The sequence below is a fragment of the Mastomys coucha genome, unplaced genomic scaffold, assembly GCF_008632895.1.
Source record: "Mastomys coucha isolate ucsf_1 unplaced genomic scaffold, UCSF_Mcou_1 pScaffold20, whole genome shotgun sequence".
NCBI lineage: Eukaryota > Metazoa > Chordata > Mammalia > Rodentia > Muridae > Mastomys > Mastomys coucha.
In genome coordinates, this window is record NW_022196903.1 from 85,105,291 (window position 1) to 85,127,752 (window position 22,462).

Sequence of the window (22,462 nt, forward strand, 5' to 3'; positions counted from 1 at the left end):
TCTGGCAGGACTAGCTGCCTTCATGAGGGCCCTCTGGTCATTTGAATGCTGGAGCAGGGCATCATCTGCACTGTGTTTATGTTGCTATTATTAACTGAATAGTCACCTGGTGAGGCTAGTTGGAGCTCCCCCATTTCCTAGTACAAGTGAGGCCAGAAACAGAAAGACTGACATCTGGGAAAGCCTATGCTCAATGGAGATCCTATAGATGTGTGGAGGTGGGGGGAAGGGTGTGACATGGGAATTTGAGAAATGCTGGAGAGTTTCCTCCTTAGCAAATACATAGTTAGCCATTCACACATTTATCTAGACACCCATCCTTCTGTCTGTCTTCCTACACATCCACGTACACATCTACTCACCTACTTGCCAAAGCTCACTTATTATCTATCTGTCATCTGTCTGTCCATCCATCTACCCACCTACACCCCCATCCATCTAGCCATCCATGTTTTCTTCTATTCATCCACACATCTATTCATCCACTCCATCTTTCCAGTTCCATGCCCATACATTGAAACACCTACACAAAAGAAGAAATTAAAAATACATTCAAGGGAAGAAGTCAGCCATACAGCCATGTTTATTTGTCGTGATGTAACCCAGGTGGGGAACTGGACATGACCTAGGCACTGAGGGGCTCCCAGCACGCAGGCATCTGAGTTTCACCAGCAGCTGTAGAGACAGAGTTCAGAGTTGCAGTCTCTTTGTGGCTCAACACAATCAAATTAGTTCCCTGCTGTCTACCTTGCACCCCACCCACAAATGCAGATGCCTGGAACTAACCCCTGGGAGCACAAATGCTCAGGTACACAGCTCCATACACATGGTCTGATCTCCCAGGCACAGAGAGATACATGCAAGCACATGCACCTGTAAGCACTCTGGAGGTACCTCAAAGTGCTGGCCCAGGAGTGTGTGCGTGTGCTTACATGCACACAGGTGGAAATGCATGTGAAAACACATAAAAATATCCGAAGCCTTCTGGAGGGGTTTCCTGTTGGAGAGACACAGGTGCAGCTGGGTCTCTGCTGCAGAGGGAACACGCCCATCGCTTTCACTGAGGATGGCCAATAATCCTTGGCTTTGTCCTTCCTCCTTCTTTCTGACCCCTTCTCTTAGGACTACACCTCACCTATAGGCAGTGCCTGGGCTGTCCTGATGGGATATCAGCATCCTTGAGCTCGCCTCTGCCTAATGATGAATGCCAGGTTCCACACTTCTCAAAGTGTGTAAGACACTGACTGATCCACCACTGTAGCTCATCCTGAGGTCACCTCCCAAGATAACCATCCAGTGACCCCATTCCAAGACCTGAGCTTAGCAGGCTAAAGCCAGGGGATGGTTCCCTCTCATTTAACACAGATGCTATCCCAGCCCAGGCATCTGGTAACTGCTGTGGCCCCCTTGGCAAATAGAACTCCAGACTCCAGCTGTGTGAGGGTCCCCAGGGGACCTGCCCACATACCTGGCCTTGTCCTCCTGCCCGAGTGAGTACCAGTGTTAAGAAGAGGCATTGGCCATGGGGCAACACAGGCAGACTCCATATAAATAAAATACTCATAGAAAAATAGTCTCTTAGAAAGCCTCCTGTCCAGTGGTTCACTTTTCAGGATGGAAACCGCTGGGAATTTGTGATTCATGTCCCCCTCACACACCATTCCCAATGGAACTTTTCTAACGGCGAGGTTTGAACTGTAAAGGGCAAAAGGATAGGGGCATGTCCTGGAGCAAAACAATCCCAGATCTGGACCAGCTTAGATTCTGGACTTAGCAGCAAACAGCAAAAACAAAACAAAAATACAAATGTGTATGCATATATATCTATATGTGTATAAAGACCGTCTTCTCTCTGTACTTAACACCTAGCGCTGCAGAAAGGTACTGGCGAAATCAACTAGTAGAAACATCTGCATAAAGAATAATTATGTACAATTGTTCTCAGCTCCCAGTCCTAGAAAGTTATCCCACCAGGACCTCAAGCAGTCCACTTTGATTGCAGAAAACGGATCCCGACGAAATGGAAGAATTCTCTTTAATTAAATAAATTAATATTATTTCTTATCAGAATAAACTGTTAAATATTGCTATGACGTGGCCCGAGGCTCCAGAGCTCCTGCCGTGGAAAACTTTGTTCCAGCCCTGGAGGGGGCTCGGGCGGTGTCTGGGGGAGGGTGGCAGAGCAGCATCCATGTGGAGAAGAATGGGCATGCCTCTGAGAGATGCTTCCCACAGGAGTCTGCAGGAAAACCAGAATACCTCTCCCCCTCAGCAGAAAAGACAAGGACCGTGCTTCTGTGGTCCCCTGTAAGCATCCAGGCAGTGGCCTGCAGGGAGACTGAATCCTGCCTGTGGCCTGACCTGTGACCTCATTCACTTGCAGGTATACATCTCCGTGCGCTCGCTGCACGTGTTACACTTGACGTAGCAGCACCAGTGGAATTTGCAGTTGCACTGCCACACCCGGGCATACTGGTGCGTGTTGTAGCCACGGCCGCAGCACATGAGGTCACAGCCACTGGCCTGAGGCGCTGTCTTATTGCAGGCCCGGCCCTGGGTACCCACGCTGCCTGTCACTGGGTCCTCTTCACAATAATTGGGTGATTTCTCGATGTACACCAGGTCGGTGTCCATGGGCTTGCGGTAGGACAGGGGCTTCTTGATCTTCAGAAAGGTGGGCCGCTTGTTTCGACTGGCACGCACAGGTTCCACATGGACGGCCTCGTTGTATTTGTCCTTGAGCACGTAGCCTAGCTCTCGGAACTGTGGCAGTGTGGTCCAGCATGTCTTAGTGGTACAGGAGCCTGACACACCATGGCACTTACACTCCAGTTTCATGTTCTCCTCCAGGATCTGCAGGGAAGACAGGGAAAGGCATAGAAATGGTCACTGTGGCTCCTGGCCAAGTACAGGCCCGGCCCTATCCTCTAGGCCCTGTTAGCCAGCTATGGCTTTCATTCTCTTCTTTGGTCCAGGCAATGTGGGCCTGAAATCTAGTCCCTCTCTCTCCACAACCTCGACGCACTACCCTCCTTTAATGAATGTACTCTGTTTACTCTCAACCCCTATTCTGCTCTGCTCTCCAAGTTTGGTGAGACCAGTCCAGCTCAGTCCAAGCACATGTTCGTTCTCTTTGGTCTGAGTAGGTCTAAGATCGGTTTTGAACCATGCTTACAACAAAGGTGGGTTGAGTTCAGAAGATGGGCTTTTCGGATGTCTTTGCCTAACTTGTGGCATCTGTCAACACTGGGTGAGGATTCAGCCTCGCTGATGTAGAAGCTGGCCCAAAGTTAGCAGAGCTGTCTATGGTATAGACATAGCATTTGCGGCTTAGACACTCACCTGGCAGTGGGTCCCTGAGCTGAACTAGGCTCCAAAGCTCTAGGGGTATAATGGCTTGCCCCCCTACCTCATGCAACCTGCCTCTCCCTCTAGGCCTCTTCTCTTTCTCTACAGCCACTATTGGCCTGGAGCCATGGTGACCTTGAATAGGCCCTTAATCAGGTGACATCCAGTCTAGCTCTGCTAACTCTGCACTCTGAATGAAAGTCTCAGAGATCTCACTGTATTCAGCACAGTCACAACTGCCCTGGCCAGGACTGGTCACCCATCGGGCAGCCAGCAGTTCCCCCTCCCCCACCCCCGAGGCACCAACAGCAGCAGAAGAATCAAACCCTTTCGTCCTAGCTTCCCACCTTGAGGCCAGGCCACATCCTGGTCTCTGAGCTGTCAGGATTCCTAGCCCTCCTCCATGCTGCAAGTCAGGCAAGTTAAGGGTTTGAAGCCCCTGTAGTGACCGGTCTCCGGCACCTTCCGAGGGCTCGTCCCCAGCAGGCGCTCAGAACATGCCCAAAGGGAGTTCATCAGAGGGACACCTGAACCACTCCCTATCAGGTCACACCTCTGGGTCCCAGGTTAAAGGGGATTGTATAGGCTTGCTAGGGTCTGCTACTCACAGCAACACTTCACAAGGCCAAAGGGAAACCTAGGAGGAAATAAATACACATCTGGGTTTAGCCTCAGCAGACTGGCCCCTGGAAGATGCTGAGGAGTCACTGTGCCTGCCAGATTCCCACTGGACCCCCATGGGAGATTGTGTGCCCACTATCAAAAGTCCTAGCTCCTGCTGGGCATCCTGTCTGGATTCCAGCAGGCCTCCAGTCCCAGGAAGTGTGCCACCTTTTCGACACACTGTTGTCATCCTATGGATTAAGAAACCTGTTTGAATAGAACCATTCTGATACAGCTCAGATGCCAGAAAAATGAGGCCTCCTCCAGGAAGCTTCCCCTGATTATCACGGTAGGGTCCTTCCACCTGTCAGTCTCCCTCGTCATCTATCTCCTGGGCAGTTTTGAGCCATCCATATTTTTGTGTTCTCTGGTAAGGCTCTTTAGGACACAGAGGAGCTCTGCCCTAGTGGCCTGCCTCAGGGCACTTAGAGCCAGGGGGACAAGTGCCTGGCTGCTACACTGAGACAGTGACATAAGTGAGTAGCACCCACTCCAAGGCTTAGGGCCCACCTGTCTCCTACAAAGCTCAGATCTGAATCTGACTCGACCTCCTTCCCCAGAATACCCCAACTGGGACATCAATCCCTGACAACTGGCCTAGAGTAGCAAACGTTCTCACTTCTGCTTGCAAGGAGAATGGAAAGCTGTTTGGCCCCAGGTGTGTTCTTTCATTCCCTTGTTCATTTTACAAAGAACGCATGTTCTGTACTGCTGTACCACCTGTGTTATGGGCAGGGGCTGAGGGGACGGGTCCCCCAGAAGGCCTGCTGGCAGCCGACACTGGTCCTGTCTGCTCTGAGGTGCATCCTCTTCCATCTCTGCATTTACGGTTCCAGACCCAAGGTAACCCATGGAGCTCACAGAAGCTGCTGAGCTCCTTGTGTGCTGCAGGAGTAGCAAGGGACACTGGGAGAAGGGTTGGGGTGGGCTCTGGGGAGGCAAGAGCCTCACAGGAGCCAGGGAGCAGGGAGGACTGACTAGAGTAGCATTGCCTGTGCCTACGTGGGTGGGAGGTGGCCTGGAAGGAACCGGAGGAGGCCCTGTGGATGGAGGACTGTGGATGAAGGGCTGAGGCTCATATGACAGAGCTGAGGAGCTATCAGAACTGACTCTTCAAGGCAGGGAGCCTCTGGGTACACTGTAGCAGCCAGAGCTCACTCTGGATGAAGTAGAGATTAGGCTGCAGGTGAGAATGGCAGGACAGAAGCTTGGAGGGATACTGTCCTTAGTGCCCGGACCACAGGTGATGTAGTTCTAATGCAGGCAGCAGCCATGGGAGGAAGGAAGCGGCAAAATTCACAGTGATTGCGAGTGAACCAGTCATGGGGACTGGTGGGTGGGGAATCTGTGTGCTGAGGCAGGAGGTTGGAAGTTGAGCTTGAGGAAGAATGTGTGTGCAGAACATAGGGAGCACATTCAGGCTGATCCAGTGGCCAGGACTCAGGGCCTCTGCGGAGCAGGGGAGTCTTGTGGTGCAACTGGACCCTGGCTCCCATCATCTGGCATGCCTAGAGGGGGTCATGTGGAGCCCCAGGAAGAATGCTGTTCCCTCTACAGACTAGCAGATTAATTAGTAGGTACAGCCAGAAGAGAAGCTAACACTCAAGAATTTTTATATTAAAATTGGTCGCAAAACCACAGAATGGAGAGACAGAGAGACTGAGCGCTTTGATGGCCACAGACCCAGAATTTGCAAGAAACTGCTAAAAAGCCAGTGGTCTGAGGTCATGTTGATGGATGCCTAATGCACACACATAGAGAATGGTCATCCTTTGTGATTTCTAGAACGGAAGAAGAGCAGCCAAGCCTCATAGCACACACCTGTAACACCAGCGCTTGGGAAGCTGGGTTAAAAGAATTGCTACATATAGCCGAGCGGTGGTGGCACACGCCTTTAATCCCAGCACTTGGGAGGCAGGGGCAGGCGGATTTCTGAATTTGAGGCCAGCCTGGTCTACAGAGTGAGTTCCAGTACAGCCAGGGCTATACAGAGAAACCCTGACTTGAAAAGAAAGAAAGAAAGAAAGAAAGAAAGAAAGAAAGAAAGAAAGAAAGAAAGAAAGAAAGAAAGAAAGAAAGAAAAGAAGAGAAAAGAATTGCTACATAGCAAGGTCCTATCTTTCTGTTCAAAAGCAATGAGAATTGGGCATAACACAACTAGAAGAAGGGTCAGCCCAGCCCACCAGCCCAGCCTAGAGAAAGCAATGTCCAGGGCCCATGAATGCTGCCCAACGGGGCAGGTCTGGGACAGGGTAAGCAGGGAGGAAGATGTGACTAAAGGACAGAACTTGGACCCTAGTAGGAGGGGTCTTCCTGCGCAGCAGAATACTGCTCCTTAAGAGGCTAGCCTTCTCTACCAAGCTCACCCCTGCTGGGGGGGGGAGGGGAGGGCTTGTGAAAGAGTGAGCTCCCTGTCTTGGAGTGTATACAATTAGCAACTAGCTCTTTGGAGGGGCTTCCTGCACCCAGTGGGTGGGGCTGCAGCTGAGCTCCTTCTGTGTCTCCCAGCAGCGCCCAAAATCTATCTAAAGCAGCAGCAAGGCTTTTCCGCACCGCCGGAGGGAGAGACATCAATCTCTTTCTGACAAGTCCTCCAGGAAGTACAGACAATGTACCAGGTGCTGCCCAGAGCCCAGAACTCTTCAGGGTGGGGTGCTCAGGTCTAGGAAGGTCTGGGGAGAAATTGGGTTCCAGAAAATTCCTTGACTCATACATACATGCCAAGTAGATATCATCAGAGTCTGACTGCTGGGTCCTCACAGTGGCAGTGACACAGAGGGTGTGGAGGGCAGGAGGGGATTTGAGAGGAGAGAGTTTGGATGTGACCAAACTCTGGCTCCTGCTTTCACAGGGCACCCGTCACCAAAGTGTGGGTCACACTCCACAGCATCCAGAGGGCCATCTCAGTCTACTTTGTTTCCCTATGCCGAACATCACCGTTCTGTTCATGATCCCCAGCCTGGAGCCCCACTGAAACGATCCGAGCTTCTCGGCATGATCAGGACTTCCTGATTCCTGGGATGGATCACCTCTGCTGAGCCCTCCTCAGGAATGTGCCTCAGTCTAGGAATGTACCCCCCTCCAGGATCCTGGGTCTATTCATCTCCTGCACAGGTCTGGCTTACCCTGTCAGGACACTCTTTTTTTTTTTTTTTTTTTTTTTTTTTTTTTTTTTTTTTTTTTTTTTTTTTTTTTTTTTTTGTACTTCATTTTCTAGCAAGGCTGATATGGCTGACACTGGCTCCTCAGCGCAGCTTCCCCCAGTCACCAAGATGGAAGCCACCCCACTAGTTACTGATTCTAGCTGCCAAGAGCCGTTTTCTTCAGTCCTCCACTGGCCACCTCCCTTTTCCTGTTCCCACCTGGTATGGCTCCTAGTTCCCACAGTGACCTCTCCAGTTCCCACCAGTCATCTCCTCATTTCCCAGAGGTTATCCTCCCAGTTCCTACCAGACATCCTTCCTGCTTCCCAAACTCACACACACACACACACACACACCAGTTCCCACCAATCACCTCTCCCAGTTCCCACCCATCACTGGTAAGGAGCAACTTGTGACTTGAACCCATCACAGCCAACCAGAGCAAGTCTTGGGAATTAGGTGTGAACTGAAGATATACTGGCCATTTCTCAGCAGAGAGGAACAAAAGGGAAAGCGAAGCCCACCGCTATGGACAGACAACTTGTCAGCTTGGGAAACTGAGTCAGATACTGGCTGAGAAAGCAAGCTAAGAAGTGGGGATTATGCTGCTGGCTCCTGGGAATAGTGTTTGTGCCCAGGATCAGGCTAGGCCAGCATCCATTGCCACATGACCCTTCAGTTCCAAGAATCAGTGAGTTCTCTGTCCTTGAGCCAGTTTGAGTTGCGTTAATACATTGTAAAGGACCCTAACTACTACAGAAATCCTTCCATCTGGAGAAACAGTCCCTAGTTGATAGGTCTGAGAGCACAAGCAACATGGCCTGGGCTGCTGAGGACTGGTTCGCATAATAAAAAGGACTTGCTTGGGGCAGGTGGGATGCCAGTGGGTAAAGCCCTTGCTTAGGAGAGGAGGAAAGTTTGGAGTCCCAGAACCCACTGGGCAAAGTCACATGTACATCTGAGTCTGTGTGCTCCTTTAGCAAGGTAGGAAGTGGAAACAGGAGACTCCCCAGAAGCTAGCAGGCCACCAGCCTGGTGTACATCACAACGAAGAGCAAAGAGACCCAGTCTCAAAGACAGTGGAAGACCTTCTGATCTTCACACAAGCACTCCACAGCACATGTGCACCTGTGCACACACTTGTATATATCAAGCACACATGTACAACACAGACACATACACACAGACACACACACACAGACACACAACACATACACACACACACACCACCACCACCACCACCACCACCACCACCACCACCACCATCACCACCCTAAACTATAAGTTCAAAGGGCATGAGGAGGTCAGGACCCTAGGGGCTGAAGACTGAGAATCTGAGTAAGCCGACATTGCTGCTTCCTTCCTTGGTTCCCTCTGAGGCATCAATCCTAGGCCATTTGTACCTCAGGTGGTAGGCAAGGACCCAGGTGATTAGATTCTTTGTGACAGCATGCTGTAAAGAAACATCCTGAGGCAGGGAGCACTTGCTTTTCTCCATCACTCCTTTTACTCCTCCTGTAGCTCCTCCCCCCTCTGCTCTTTCTCCTGCTGCTCCTGCCCCTGCTGCTCCTCCTCCCACTGCTCCTCCCTCTGCTGCTCCTCCTCCCACTGCTCCTCCCTCTGATGCTCCTCCTCCCTCTGCTGTTCCTCCTCCCACTGCTCCTCCCTCTGCTGTTCCTCCTCCAACTGTTCCTCCCTCTGCTGCTCCTCTTCCCACTGTTCCTCCCTCTGCTGCTCCTCCTCCCTCTGCTGTTCCTCCTCCCACTGCTCCTCCCTCTGCTGCTCCTCCTCCCACTGCTCCTCCCTCTGCTGCTCCTCCTCCCACTGTTCCTCCCTCTGCTGCTCCTCCTCCTCTTGATCCCCATCCTCCATAGCTCCTCTTCATCTTACTCCTCCCCTTCTGCTCCCCTCCCTTCATCCTTGGGCCCATCCATCATGAGCCGAAAGCTGCCTTGCACTTAACTGCAGCTGTATTCCTCTGGGCAACTCAGATGAAAGAGGGAAACAGCTTTTTCTGTAAATACTTGGGGTATTTTCTCTTTGGTCACATTCTTTAAGCCATACTGAGTGCACTCACTTGAAGCCAGTGTCCCTACCTGGCTCAGGTGGGTGCAGGCGCAACTACATTCCACAGACTGGGGCCACACTGCAGCACAAGTGTTACAGACCTGAGCACAGAAGACATGGCCAGGAAAAGGGGTTTGGGGGCCCAGGCAGAGAGGCTTTCTAGGGTAAACTAGAGGCCTCTAGAAATCATTGTCTATTGAGTCACAGAGGCTTGGACACAGTGAGTCCCTGCAGTCCTTGAGTTATGGACTTGTCTCGAACCTGTCCTCTAACTCTGGGGTCTTATAGGAACTTGCACTTCACAAGCGGCCCCAGTCTTTGTCTCCTCTAAGGTTCATGCTCCAGTGTTCTTATATGCCTGGCTCAGGTCTGCTGTGGTCAAAGAGCCAGAAGTACTGAATGCTTAAAAATCCACAACACCTCCTACGTGTGCCCCAACACAGCTCCACAGGTTACATACCCTTGCACTCATTACCATACAAGCAGTGCAAGGTCTCATCTGCACACAGTCACACCCTCCCTCAAAATCACATGATCCACATGTTCACATACCTTAGTACACCACCCACAAGACACGCTTATCTCTCTCTTTCTCTCTCTCTCCCTCTTTCTCTCTCTCTCTCTTGAGAAAATGTTTCTCTGTGTAACTTTGGCCATCCTGGAACTCACTCTATAGACCAGGCTAGCCTTGAATTCATGAATTCATAGTGTTCTGTCTACCTCTACCTCTGGAGTTCTGGGATCAAAGGCATCACCGCCACTGCTCAGCCACACTTGTGTAGTTCTTACACTCTATATAATCACACACACACACACACACACACACACACACACACACACGTGGTCATCTTCCCCTACATACATGCACATATGCACACCCTCAGACATGGTGGGAGCCCAGGTGACAGCACATAGGCTCCTGCATGGCAGTGAACCTGGGCAGGCCTCAGGTTCTCTCATTGCAAGCTGAGGCTGCTGTAATCCTGTAATCCCTTCATAGGGCTTTCTTTCACGGACACTTGGAGCCACTTCCAAAGGGAAGTGGCTAAGCCTTGGGGACAGTAGCTGCTCACAGTATAGACTCCTGCCTGCCATCTCTCCTGAGATAATAAATAGACCGCAGTGGCTTCAAGACCATCCCATAGTCCAAACTGAGTGGAGACTATGGACTGTGGCTTTGAGTGAGACAGTTGGGTGGTCCTGCCTGTGATAGAAGGATGTGGAATCAACAAACTAATGTGTTTCCAGCCATCTCTGAGGCATCCGTGAGTGAACTTTTGCCTCATCTCCTCTTTTGTTCATTCTCCTTCATCTTTGCAGAACACGATGATTTATTTCTTAGGCCAGGATTAGAGGTGGGTGGCCAGGTGCACAGCGAGAGAGAGACTTACACTCTGGACTGGGAAGTAATCACAGACCAACTGTCACACTGGCACTAGGCAGATGCCAGCTTCTAGCAGTAGTAGCTCTGAAGAAAACAGACTCTCCTCCTATAGCCAATCTGGAAGATATTTGTAAGAGTGGAATAATCTACTTCTGGGGTTGTCTCTCAGTGGCAGAGCACTTGACCGGTGTGCATGAAGTTCTAGGTTTAATCTCCAGTAGTAGAGCACACTGGTTCTCTCTCTCTCTCTCTCTCTCTCTCTCTCTCTCTCTCTCTCTCTCTCTCTCTCTCTCTCTCTCTCTCTCTCTCTCTCTCTCTCTCTCTTTCTTTCCCTCTCTCTCTCCCCTCTCTCTCTCTTTCTCCCTCTCTCTCCCTCCCTCTCTTTCACACACACACACACACACACACACACACACACATACACACACACACATGCACACACACCAATATAGAAGAATGAGGTAGTAGCATCCTTAGGCCAGGGCTCACTTTACTCAGGCTGTTAATAGTGCTGGGGTTGAGCTCTCAAAAGTCCTTACTATTACAAAGGGATTGTGGGTAGAACAATGGATTTCTCCTCAACCCTTCAGTTAGGGAGTAGGGACCAATGCAGAAAGGTAAGATCGTTAGCATTCCCAGCACCCACCAACCTGATGCTCTGACAGCCCATAGAGATCTAGGACATGGCTGGCCTATGCAGCCCTCTCTAAGGCATGAAGTCTATCAGTTCCTCTTCCTCTTTTGGCCCTAGACTTATACACTTTCGGAAACAGCTCTAAGGCGGCAGTGCCTAGGCACATTGACAGCACAGAGGTTAGGCCAGAAGCCCAAGTCTACATGTGTTCTTTGCAGCAACAGCCATGAAAGTTCAAATGGAACAACTCCCAAGGCCCTTACTGGGCAAAAATAGGTTTTGATAACTTCTTGCAAATAGAGGCATCTTGTCATAGTCCACTAACACACAGTCAAGGGCCATGAAAATGGGGGGCACTCCACCAGAGCCTATCAGTCCTTAGGGCTATTTCTACTAAGCAGCCAACCACAGAATAGCCACTGTGATCTAAAGACTAGCTTTATGTAGGCAATGCTACCACACGACGGCCAGAGCTCCTGCAGGCATCCGGCGTGCCATCAGACCTGACCTCAAAACAAGCCAGGTAGATTTCTCTCTCCTAAAGTTCTCAACTTTGGTTTGTTTTCCCCAACATCAGAGGCCTCTAAGGCGTGTGCCTATGTGTTCCAGATTCCATTCCTATCCTTGGTTTATTTCCCCTAATAAGATCTGAACTGGAGATTTATCTCTGCATTTTGTTTTGTGTTGACACTACAAACTCTCCATATAATGGGGATCCCATATAATGGGATCGTCTTCTGTCATGAAAAGGGAAGAAGTGTTGCTACTCAGACTTCTGTCACCATGGCAGAATTTCTAAGCTCGTCGATGCTTACCTTGATCCATGGTTTTCTACTCTTTCCATGTTTGCCCTACTGCTTTGGGGCTGTGATGTCCCAGTCTATCATGGTAGAAGTGCTCAGTGGAAAGATGCTCACCTCCTGGCAACCAGGAAGCAAAGGGGCAGGGCTAGAGACTGGATAGGCAGAGGCCCCAGTCTCCCCTTAAAAGACATGCTCCCAGACACCTAGTGTCCTGTCAATAAGCTCCAAATAAGCCTTTAGCAGATGAGCTTTGGGGGGATGCTCCAGGTCTAAGCAGCATGCTACAACATGAATATGCCCTGCATACATGCTAGCAATGAAAAAAGCCTGTCACAGAACCACACACAGTATGATCCCATTTATACAAAACATCTAGAAAGGCAAATCCACAGAAATAGAAGGTACTTCAATAGTTACCAGGAACCTGGGAGAATCCGGATTGACAATCAGGATGGTGGCTGACTGGTTGGCTTTTTGTTTGTCTGAGACAGGGTCTCACGTAGCCCAGGCTAGCCTTGAACCCCTGATCCTCCTGCTTACACCTCCTCTCTACCGGGATACCAGCTAGTTTGCTTGCCTTTTGGTCCACAACTATCAGTGATTACCAAAAAGTTTCTTTTGGGCGTTAAAGGTTTTAACTGTTTTGATGATCGGTGTGTATCTCTATGAACCAGTTAGGAACCACTGACATTGGGTGATTGATTGTGTGATTGTGTGACATGTGGATGGCTCAGTAAAGCTGCTGTAAAAACCCTGTGGGGCCTGCCACCCTGAGCATAGCTGCTGATGCAATGGGTATGCAAAGTATGGCTCTGGTCTGGTGTATGGCTGGCACCTGCTTCTCCTCCCAGGTTGGGCTTTCCAGCCCTGCAGAGTCAATGGGAGCGGGATGTCCAGAAGCCTGGCTCAGGCACTCAGAAGTTCTGATTTAGTCTCAGCTCTGGAAAGGTGTGGGAGAGCATTCAAAGCTCTTCAGGTGTGTTAGTAGATGTTCAGGGGAGGTGAGCCCCAGTCTGTCCTTCCAGAGTCATTTGGGAGCTAAGACCTATGTCAGGTGCTGCTGACATGAGTCTGATCAAGCAAGGGCTCTCTTCTCAGGAGACTCTGCATAGTTAGGGAGACAAACAAGCCAGTGAATTTTTCTTCCTTAGATCTGCCCCACACAGAAGCCTTTGCATTCTATATGCACCAAGCAAATGATGTGCCTGCGAGACTTCCCGGAAGAGTTTTGAAGCGTTCAGAGAAGTCAGGCCAGGGCATCACTAATAGCAGAAGTATCTGGGCAGAAGCTGCAAAGAGCAAAGGGTCAGGGAGATACAAGGGAGAAGTTGGCTGTGCCTTAGCAATGGGCAGGATGGGAAGGAAGGATGTGGAGACCCCACGGTACTCTGGATGGACTTGCTGGGAGATTGTGTACTGGGCCAACCCCCCTCCTAGAATCCAATACACATCTGGGCATAGCTGGGCTTTGCTGCGGCAGGGATGGGGGCAATCATAAGAGGCCAAGTGGCCACCTCTTAAGAAAGCATCCTCATCCTACTCTCTGGTGCCCAAGACACTTGCTGCTTCTCAGCTCTGCCAAACACCCTCAGTAAACAGTTGGTACCAGGCATTCTTGGGAAGCCATGTTTATTCCCACTGAAGACCCCTACATCTGCTACTGTCTTGCTGTGGTAGCTTTCCCCCTGTGTCCTCTGCTTTCAGCACCTTCCTATGTCAGATCATCCTAGTTTGCATCCTCCCTGCCATGTTATTTTAGGGGACTTGCTAGTTTGCCTGTGCTGTGTGGTCCATGAGGCATGTAGAAGAAGCCTTCTCCTGAGTGATCCTCAGCAGACATCTGCGAATTAGGAATGGCTGGCCCAAAGGAGCTGGGATATACAGGCTGGCATCTCCTTTGAGATATCCTTTTCTAGCTGGGGATTATACTAGACTTCAGTTGGATGGAACTCGGGTTCTTCTGATTGTTTGGCCTTGATCTCATGGAAGTTTTCAGTTGAATACAATGAGCTCCCCCAACTCAGTCACAGAGGGTGGGCATGGCTGAGGGGGACACTGGATTCTTGGTGCTGTTCTGAGCTTCAGGAGCCATGACCCAGAGCTACCAAAGACTTGAGCTGTCCTAACCCTGCCAACCAAAGGTGCCGTGCCTTCTTTGCCACTCCAGAGGCTCCCTGGCTTCAGGATCCAGGCCACCCCCATGGATCTGCAGAAGTGAATGGGCCTGCAAGTTCCCTTGAAACAGTGTCATGCAAAAAGACTTAGAGTCTCGTATTGCAGAGGCGAAAGAGCTTTCAATATTTTTTTTTCTTTTAGATATTTTCTTTATTTACATGTAAATTTCTCCATTCCCAGTTTCCCCTCCAAAAAACAAAGAAACAAACAAAAACAACCAAAACAAACCCCTGTTGCCTCCCACTTCCCCATGCCTGCCACCCTGCCCTCTCCCACTTTCTGGCCCTGGCATTCCCCTACACTGGGGCACAGAACTTTCACAGGGCCGAGCTCCTCTCCTCCTATTGATGATTGAATTTGCAATCCTCTACTATACACATGCTGCCTGAACAATATTTTTGATTTAAGTCCCAGGTCTTTCACAAACTGACGCGGTCACTCTGAGGCTGCTTAGCCTCTCTGAACCTGGTTCTTTAGCCACAAAATCTGGGACTGGTAAGAGAACCCACCTCTGGGTTATGTGAGCTAAATGAGGTAGTGAACAGACCTGCTGGTCTGTCATGGTGGGGAAGAGGATGCAGGAACCTAGTACAGCCTCCTGCTTCTTCCAGGATCATCTTCAGCAGAAATTTACAGCTACCTCAGGGACCCAGAGAGTGAAGCTGCATCTCCCTCATCAGCCCTAAGTCAGATTCAGAGCTTATAGGAGTAGAGCAGGCGTCCTGGAAGCAATGTGATGTTCTGAACTGAAATATGCTATGATTATAAACACTTAGATAGAAGACAATTATTATGGAAAACCAGCACATAAGACCTTGATGTCGAATGCTGATAATAGATTAAATAAAATGCATTATTCCATTTAGGAAAATCTTTTTTTTTTTTCCTTCAGTGCTAGGGAGCAAACCCAGGGCCTTATGCATGCTAGAAAGTGTCCTCTATCTCTGACTCATATCCCCATGCCTTTTTGATGTGATCACTAGAACATGTTGGCCATGTGACTTAAAACATATTTCTATTGGATGGCACAGGTCAAGATCCTTGCTACCCAGTTGTAGTCCCAAAGCCAACGTCCCAGGCTGTTTTCCATGGCTATAATGGAATATCAGAGAGTAAGTAGCTTCTAAAGAATACAGAATAATCCAGAATAGCTCTGGAAATCCTAAATGCATGGCACCCATATCTAGAAGGACCTTGTGCCATGTCACAGCATGACAGAGGGTGTCACATGGGAGACAGAATAGTATGGGAGCTCAGATCTTTCCTCCTCTTCTTATAAACCCACTGATGCCACCTTGAGGGCTGGCCTCAAGTCTTTATCTATCCCTAATCACCTTCCAAAGGCCTTACTTCCAGATCTCCATTTGGCTTAGGGACTAAGTTTCCAGCACCTAAACTTTTGGGACACATATTCCAGCCACAGCACTCAGCTCCAGGGTACCTGTGGATGTTGCTGGAGATATAGAGCCTGAGGCCCTGCCCAGACCTGTCATGGAGTCAGAGGGCATTTCCACTCCCCAAGTGGGTTATGGGCATGTGAAGTCTGAGGATCCCTGCAGGGTCCCAGGCTTTGGGTTGATGGGGCTTGAGTGGGAAGTACAGCCTCAGACATAGTGGGAGCCCATGCTTGTAGACACACTTGATGTATGGTGGCCGCCAAGGCCACCATTTGGCAGAAAGTATGCATAATCTCAGAGAGAATAGAATCAAGACAGTGGGCAGTTGTGCCCCATGTCACTGGATACCAGTAACTCCAGGCAGGCTGGGGAATCTTATCCTGGAGGACAACTAAAAAATGGAAGCATGCACTTAAAATCCCAGACTTAGTCCCCTACCCCTCCCATTCCACTTTCTCTTGTTTTCTGAAAACTTGGCCAACAATACCCAAGGCCACTAAATATAGACATGGTGAGGGAATAAATCACCCAAGTGCCACATGTTGCCCAGGGCCCGTTTCACGGTTGGGCTGCAAACCATTGAGAACTGGAGCTGTAATTAAAATGCTCCTGGCCTCCCAACTGGGAACCTTTCCAGGGGAGCAGCAGGAGGGGGGGCTCTCTAGGCAAACCAGCCCAGATTCAGTGGTCTCCACTGGCTTCCGGGACCGCCAGTCACAACTGCCCTCGAAAGCCTTCAGGCCCATGAGGCACTGCTCATCTCCCAGGTGTGCCTATGCCAAGGAGACCCCTCACAGGCGTCCCCCAATGCACCCCTGCTCCCAACACTCCTACTGTGACCTGTCACCTCTTTCCTCACTGGTCAGTTGGTGGGGCCATACTGGCCTCTGGGCTGTTGAATGCTCTGACTCACCTTCTGTCCACATCTCACCCTCTCAGAAAGGTCTCTTCCACCTACCCCCAGCAGCAGCGTCTCTACTCTCTCTCTCTGCTTTAGTTTTCTGCCCTAGCATTCATTACTCATTGACAATGGGTCTCTCTCCATCTGACCGTTTGTTGTCTGACTTCCCCCTGGAATGCCAGCTCCATAAAGGCAAGTGCCACACCTAATCCCAGAGCCTAACACAGTACCGGACACACAAATAGGTGCTTACTGGTATTTGTTGAGTGAATGAATGTGTGGATTTGCAACCCTTTCTTTCAGCTGGTCGGGTGATCTCACTGGGAGAGTGTCCAACTTCCTAGCAATGAGCTCAGCTTTTTACTCATTCATTCAGTCAACTAACTATCCTTCCAAACGACTCTCCATCCACCCACCCATCCATGCATCCAGCCATCCTTTCAAATCTTACTTGTCCATATTTCAAATATATATATATATATATATATATATATATATATATATATATGCAGCCACATACCTATACATCTATCCATTTGTCCTCATACTTATTCATCCATCTACCAACTTTCCCACCCATTTATTCACATTTTTCTCCATCTATCCATCCATCCATCCATCCACATATCTATTTATCCTTTCCAAATCCTTTTCTATCTATATAGTAAAATATCCCTATATCTCTCCCTTCACCTACCTTTCTATCCACCCCCTCATCTATCCAACCATTCTTCTATCCACCCATCCTAACCATGCACATATCTATTCATCTTTCCATCCTCTCGTTCACCTATACAACCATCTACCCACACTCCTAGGCAGCTACACTTGCCATCTGTTCATTTCAACCAATCCCCAAGCAAAGACCTCCTCTTCAGGGTTTCCACAATGCCCTGTGCTCCTCTGTATCAGATTCAGTTTCTGCTGTCAATTGCTCTCTGTGCAATAATTCACCTCCCCTCTATATCGTCACAGTGAGCAGCCCTCAAAACCAGCAGCCATGCTTCATCTCAGGTCCAGAGCTGACACAGTGCAGGTGCCAGCACATGTTTACTGAATGGGAACATTCTCTCATCTCTATCTTGATTCCTTCAGTATTTCTTACTGGACTGTGAACTCCTTGATGAAGGGCGTCATTTTTTTAGTCATCTATTTTAATGTTAATCTCCAAAATGTATATTTAACATAAGCAGATACATACACATTTAACAAATGAAGGAGTGAGCAGGACCAGTGAGAAGTAGGTATAGTGGCCATAGGTTCTGGCCATGTGATTCCTGAATACAGGCTCTTGGTTTATTGGTCATGTGATCTTATGCAGTCACTGAACCTGTGCCTTACTTTCTGTATTTATAAAAGATCATGAGAGTGGTCACCTCTTGGGTTCTTATGAACGCTGTGTGAGACGATATGTACAGAGAACTTAGGATAATGCCTGCCATATGAGGAGTGCTGTATTGGAACAAACCCTTTTCACTGGCTCAACAGGGCAAGTTATGGGAAGGCACAGACTCTTGAATGTGTTGGGGAGGAAGCTTTGGGCTCGAGGCCTCCCGCAGAAGGCCTTCCACAGCAAGCATTCTGACTTTTCCCAGTCATGTTGGGATCTCTGGCAAATTCCCAATATTATGTCAGGTGGTCAAAAGTGCTATGTGGGAAAACAAAACATGGGCAGAAACAGGAAGTGGGGAGACAGATGGGAGCAGTTTCCAGCAGGGTGGTCAGGAAAACCCTCCTTAGGTGATATTTGAGCAGAGACTTGAGGAGGTAAGGTGGGGTGAGTTTTGGAAATACAGCAGGCTCTCCCTGCTGCAGCAGAGAAATTGGCAAGTGCAAAGGGCCTGGGGCAGAGGAATACCCAGCATATTTGAGAGCAGAGAGGAGAGCAGCAGAGGAACAAGGGGCATCAGCAAAGGGGGAGTGGGAGGTGAGTGAGAACAGAGGAGAGCAGAGATCATGGCGAGTCTTGTTGGCTATTTTGAAGATTTCACCTGTACACTGAGATGGAAGGAAATCAGTGTGAAGTTGTGGACACGGAGGAAGGATACAAGTCACATTTGGAAAGAGTACAGCCCCAAGCCAGGGCTGCCAGGAAGAGATGTTGATGAACTAGAACACCTGGCAGAGGCAGAGTCTGTCTGCAGAAGATTTGAACTCAGGGTCTGAAGGCCAGGTGAATCCTGGGTAGCTGCTGTAGGGGAAAAGTAGTGCAGTAGGTGAAGTCCCTCCTGTGCAGCATGAAAGGAAATATATAGCCAGAGGCAGAGCCAAGGCTCTGTCCTAGGGTAACAACGATGCGTCCTGAAGATGATGCAGAGAGATGAAACAGGAGGGGATGTTCAGTTAGCTGCAGCCAGGAGGAAGACAGCAGCTGATACAGCAGGCAGGGGCCTAGACAGAAGGTCTGGGAATAGACAGGGCTTTGTGGTCAAGTTTTCAGGTCCTGGAGCATAGGATATATGTGAACAGGGGCAGCAGGAGAGGATAAGAGAGGGGTTCTCTACTGAAATGCTGCTCAAACATGACTGATTGACCTAGAGACCCATCCCAGGAAATTCACAGTGTCATACGGTAGCTTGGTTCCCCTGTGGTTCTCCCTGTTCAGAAGTTACAAATCTCAAGGGCTTTCAGATAGCTCCTTCTCCCCAGATAATTCCAACATGTTGTATGGACAGGGATTCAAAGAAGGTGGATCTCAGAGCTAGCAAGAGCCTTAGGAGCAGAACAGAGTCTAGCCAGGTATAGCAGTGCATGAGGCCTTTGATCCCAGTACTTGGAGACAGAGGCAGGTGGATCTGAGTTCCATGTCTGTCAGGGCTACGAAGTGAGACCCTGATTCACCCTCATCCCCACCTAAACAATTTAAAGCTAGAACACAACTCTGGCGTTTATGTTACGTCTGCAACCCCTGCTGCTAAGAGCCATGCAGTCTCAGAGCAGCTGCTCAGGGATCCAGATGTTCCACAGTGGAAGTCTGGCCATCTAGGACTTTGCAGGCATTGAATGTGCACTGTGAGTCCAAGAAGTCTATTATTGGTGCCTTCCACCTCGGGGTGTGTGCGAGGACATCGAGCCTCAGAGATAGGCTGTATGTCAAGATCATACAGCAAACAAGCAGCATTATCAGGGCTGGGAGGAAGCTCTCCCCACACCCAGGCTATTTTCTACTGCCAGCTCAGAACAAAGGCCCAACTGGAATTCTTGAGAGTTAGTGCAGGGTGTGGCCAGCAACCCCACCTGCCCAGAGAACAGCTCCCCGTAGCGCCACAACCCTCTGGTGGGCACAGAGGCCCACCAGAGCCTCAGTGGCTGTGCCTGCTTATAACACAGGCCCAGTGGCACTGTTCACCCACATGGAACTGCAAAGCTTGACCAAGAAATGGTGTTGTAAACAGCGAACGTCTTCCAGGAGTAAGGTGTGTACAACTTGTTAGTCATTGCGACTGCAACATCCCCATCTAAGCCATCTAAACACCATACATACACACACACACAGTTGAGGGCTGAGAAACAGGTATACAGGAGGTGAACAGAATATGGCCTGCCAAGATAGGTGACTGGGCTACCTCAAGCTTGCTACTCAGTCATTCAATGCCTCAGCTTCCTCCTATGGCAGGCTAACAACAGGCCCTCTCTTGTGATGAGAGAATAGCTGTGAGGTACCTGTGGACTGGGACAAGCACACATGTGGTATTTCCAGTCTCAAGAGGAACATACAGCACCATGCAGTGAGCAGCTGAGGTTGGCGATGTTCACAGTTAATGCCCAGGTCATGCTGTCCTAGAGGCTCTGGTATCAGGAGAACCCCTTTCCAGGGGCAGGGTGGGAGCTGCTATGCTCCTGTATCTGCTGCCTGGATCTCTCTTACATCCACAAAGTGGGCAGGTGACATATCATCCCATGGGGGCAGGGAAAGCTTTCCCTCTGCATGAGAGACACTCCCTGAGCTATCTCTCCTGGTTCAGATGCAAACTGCAGGTGAGTCTCCCTTGGCTAGGCAGAAAGCCCTCTTCAGCGATATTACGACACTTGAGTTCTTCTGCAAAAGATGCAAGTGTTGAGCATCAGGAGAGGTGACAGCTGAACTCCTAAGAGCCTGTTCTTTCTATCCTCCCAAACCATGCCATGCCTCTAAGCTCACTCAAATCCCCTTATGCTAAATGCCCTCCTTCACTTATTTGATAACACCCTGAGTTCGAGTCTCCGCCCACCCCACCCCACCCCCGAGGACATAGAAGGCAACTGTGTGCCCAATGAGCACATTTTGGCTTGGTCTCACTGTGGAGTAACTGAGCCTCCCCAAGCTGCCCCTCCCTTCCCCTGGTTACTTTCCAGTAAGCTCCTGCCAGCACCAGCCACACGGGGGATTCTTTCTGGTGGAAATCACATGGCTGGTCCTGGAGGCCAGGAAGGTAGCCTGCTACTGAAGCCTTCCCAAGTTTCTCTAATAACGCTAAGTTCGGAATGCCCCATGACCACCAGCTGTCTAGGTGACCTCCTGTACCAGGGAAGTCATATGCTAACCATGAGCCACATGCAGCCACCACACACTAGAAACCTGGGCCAAAGAACTGAATTTTCAACATATTTAATTGCGGTCTATTCAAATAGTCACATGTGACTTATGGAGACTATTTAACAGTGTGACCGTAAACACTTTCAGTTCATTTGATCGTTTTGTTAATGTCACTCTATGAGAGGAACGCCCAGTGTTCACAGATGGAAAGAGACAGCACAGAGAATCGAAGTGAGAGCCTTAAGTCTACCCTGGCCAGAAGCAGCAAGGCCAGGTCCAGATGAACACACTGTGAATAGGAACAAGACCAGCACTCCCAACCCTGCAGCCTGCGCTTGCCCTTGGACTGTGCTACCACATCCAGAGTATGCCAGGCTGAAGTATGCCAGAGAGGCTAGACTGAAGCTCATGCTTGCCTAGGAGAATAAGAAGGATCCTGCAGGTGAGGGCTCATGGCTCCCAGCATGCCCTCTGTCCAGCACAAGCCCTGAGCTGTGAAACAACAGAACTCTGTCTCAAGGGACAATGCATAAAACCTCCTAAACATCTATTTCCTCTGCCCCCCCACCCAGTGTCCCCTTCTAGCAGCAGACAATGTCCAGGGCCCCGTGAACAGAGCAAGACAGGACACAGTACCTGAATGACCCTCAATCTCCAGGTGATTAGAGTGGAGTCTTGGGGGCTGAGGATCAAAGCTTCTAAGTTGCTTCAGAAGGTTCCAGAACTTTTGGATAATATTGTGGAATCGCTTATGGATGCAAGGATTGAGTGAGGACAGCCCCAGACACTGATGAGTCTGGGTCCAGCTTGAGTTCAGCTTCCAGGGCAGCCTGTGAGCTGTGTAGCCTTAGGCTATATTATCTCTCTTCACCTCCATTTTCCCATGCATAATGTAGGTAAGGCAGACCCATGACCAGGCGGGAGGCTAGCAGTTGTGGGGATTAAATGGGGATTGTACTTTTGGTGCTGATATTAGGCTTGCCTGTGTTCCCCAACAGAGAACCTTGTGTCCACCTGTATCAACTCCCCTGACAAGGGCTTTGTGGCTGCTTCAGCATGAGCTTGAACCTGAGGGCCTGCGGGACAGCAACAGCTCACTAAAGTCACCCTCTTCCTGGATGAACGGCCCAAGCTCCTTCCAGGCCATGGTGTCCAGAAATTCTCTGGGCTAAGCGTAGGCTGTCATGTCTGCATGGAATTAAGTGGAGGTGGTCTTGGCAGTCCAGAGCAGTGTGGAGGCTGGGGACCCACAGGCATTGCCAGTCTCTCCAGGAAGAGCTGCCCTGTCCTGTCACTGCTTTCCACTCCTCTCTTATCTTATCCCTCTTTCCCTGGATGCTGGTCATGGTTATCACTATGGCATCAGTGACAGGAGCTGGCTGGGCACAGCCCCAGCTATGTCATTAGATAAAGGGGACAACCCTAGCACGA

The 22,462-nt window shown here is 49.8% G+C and overlaps 1 protein-coding gene across 1 annotated transcript in view; it reads right to left on the reverse strand.

Annotated features, from left to right (window-relative positions):
* Window positions 1-551: 551 nt before the first annotated feature.
* The window catches only part of Wnt7a (Wnt family member 7A), a 47,234-nt gene continuing 25,323 nt past the window's right edge, over window positions 552-22,462 (reverse strand). Inside the window, exon 4 of the mRNA XM_031382582.1 lies at window positions 552-2,853. Within this exon, the coding sequence (XP_031238442.1) occupies window positions 2,374-2,853 (480 nt within the window). The 3' untranslated portion in view covers window positions 552-2,373. The remainder of the gene's footprint in view (window positions 2,854-22,462) is intronic.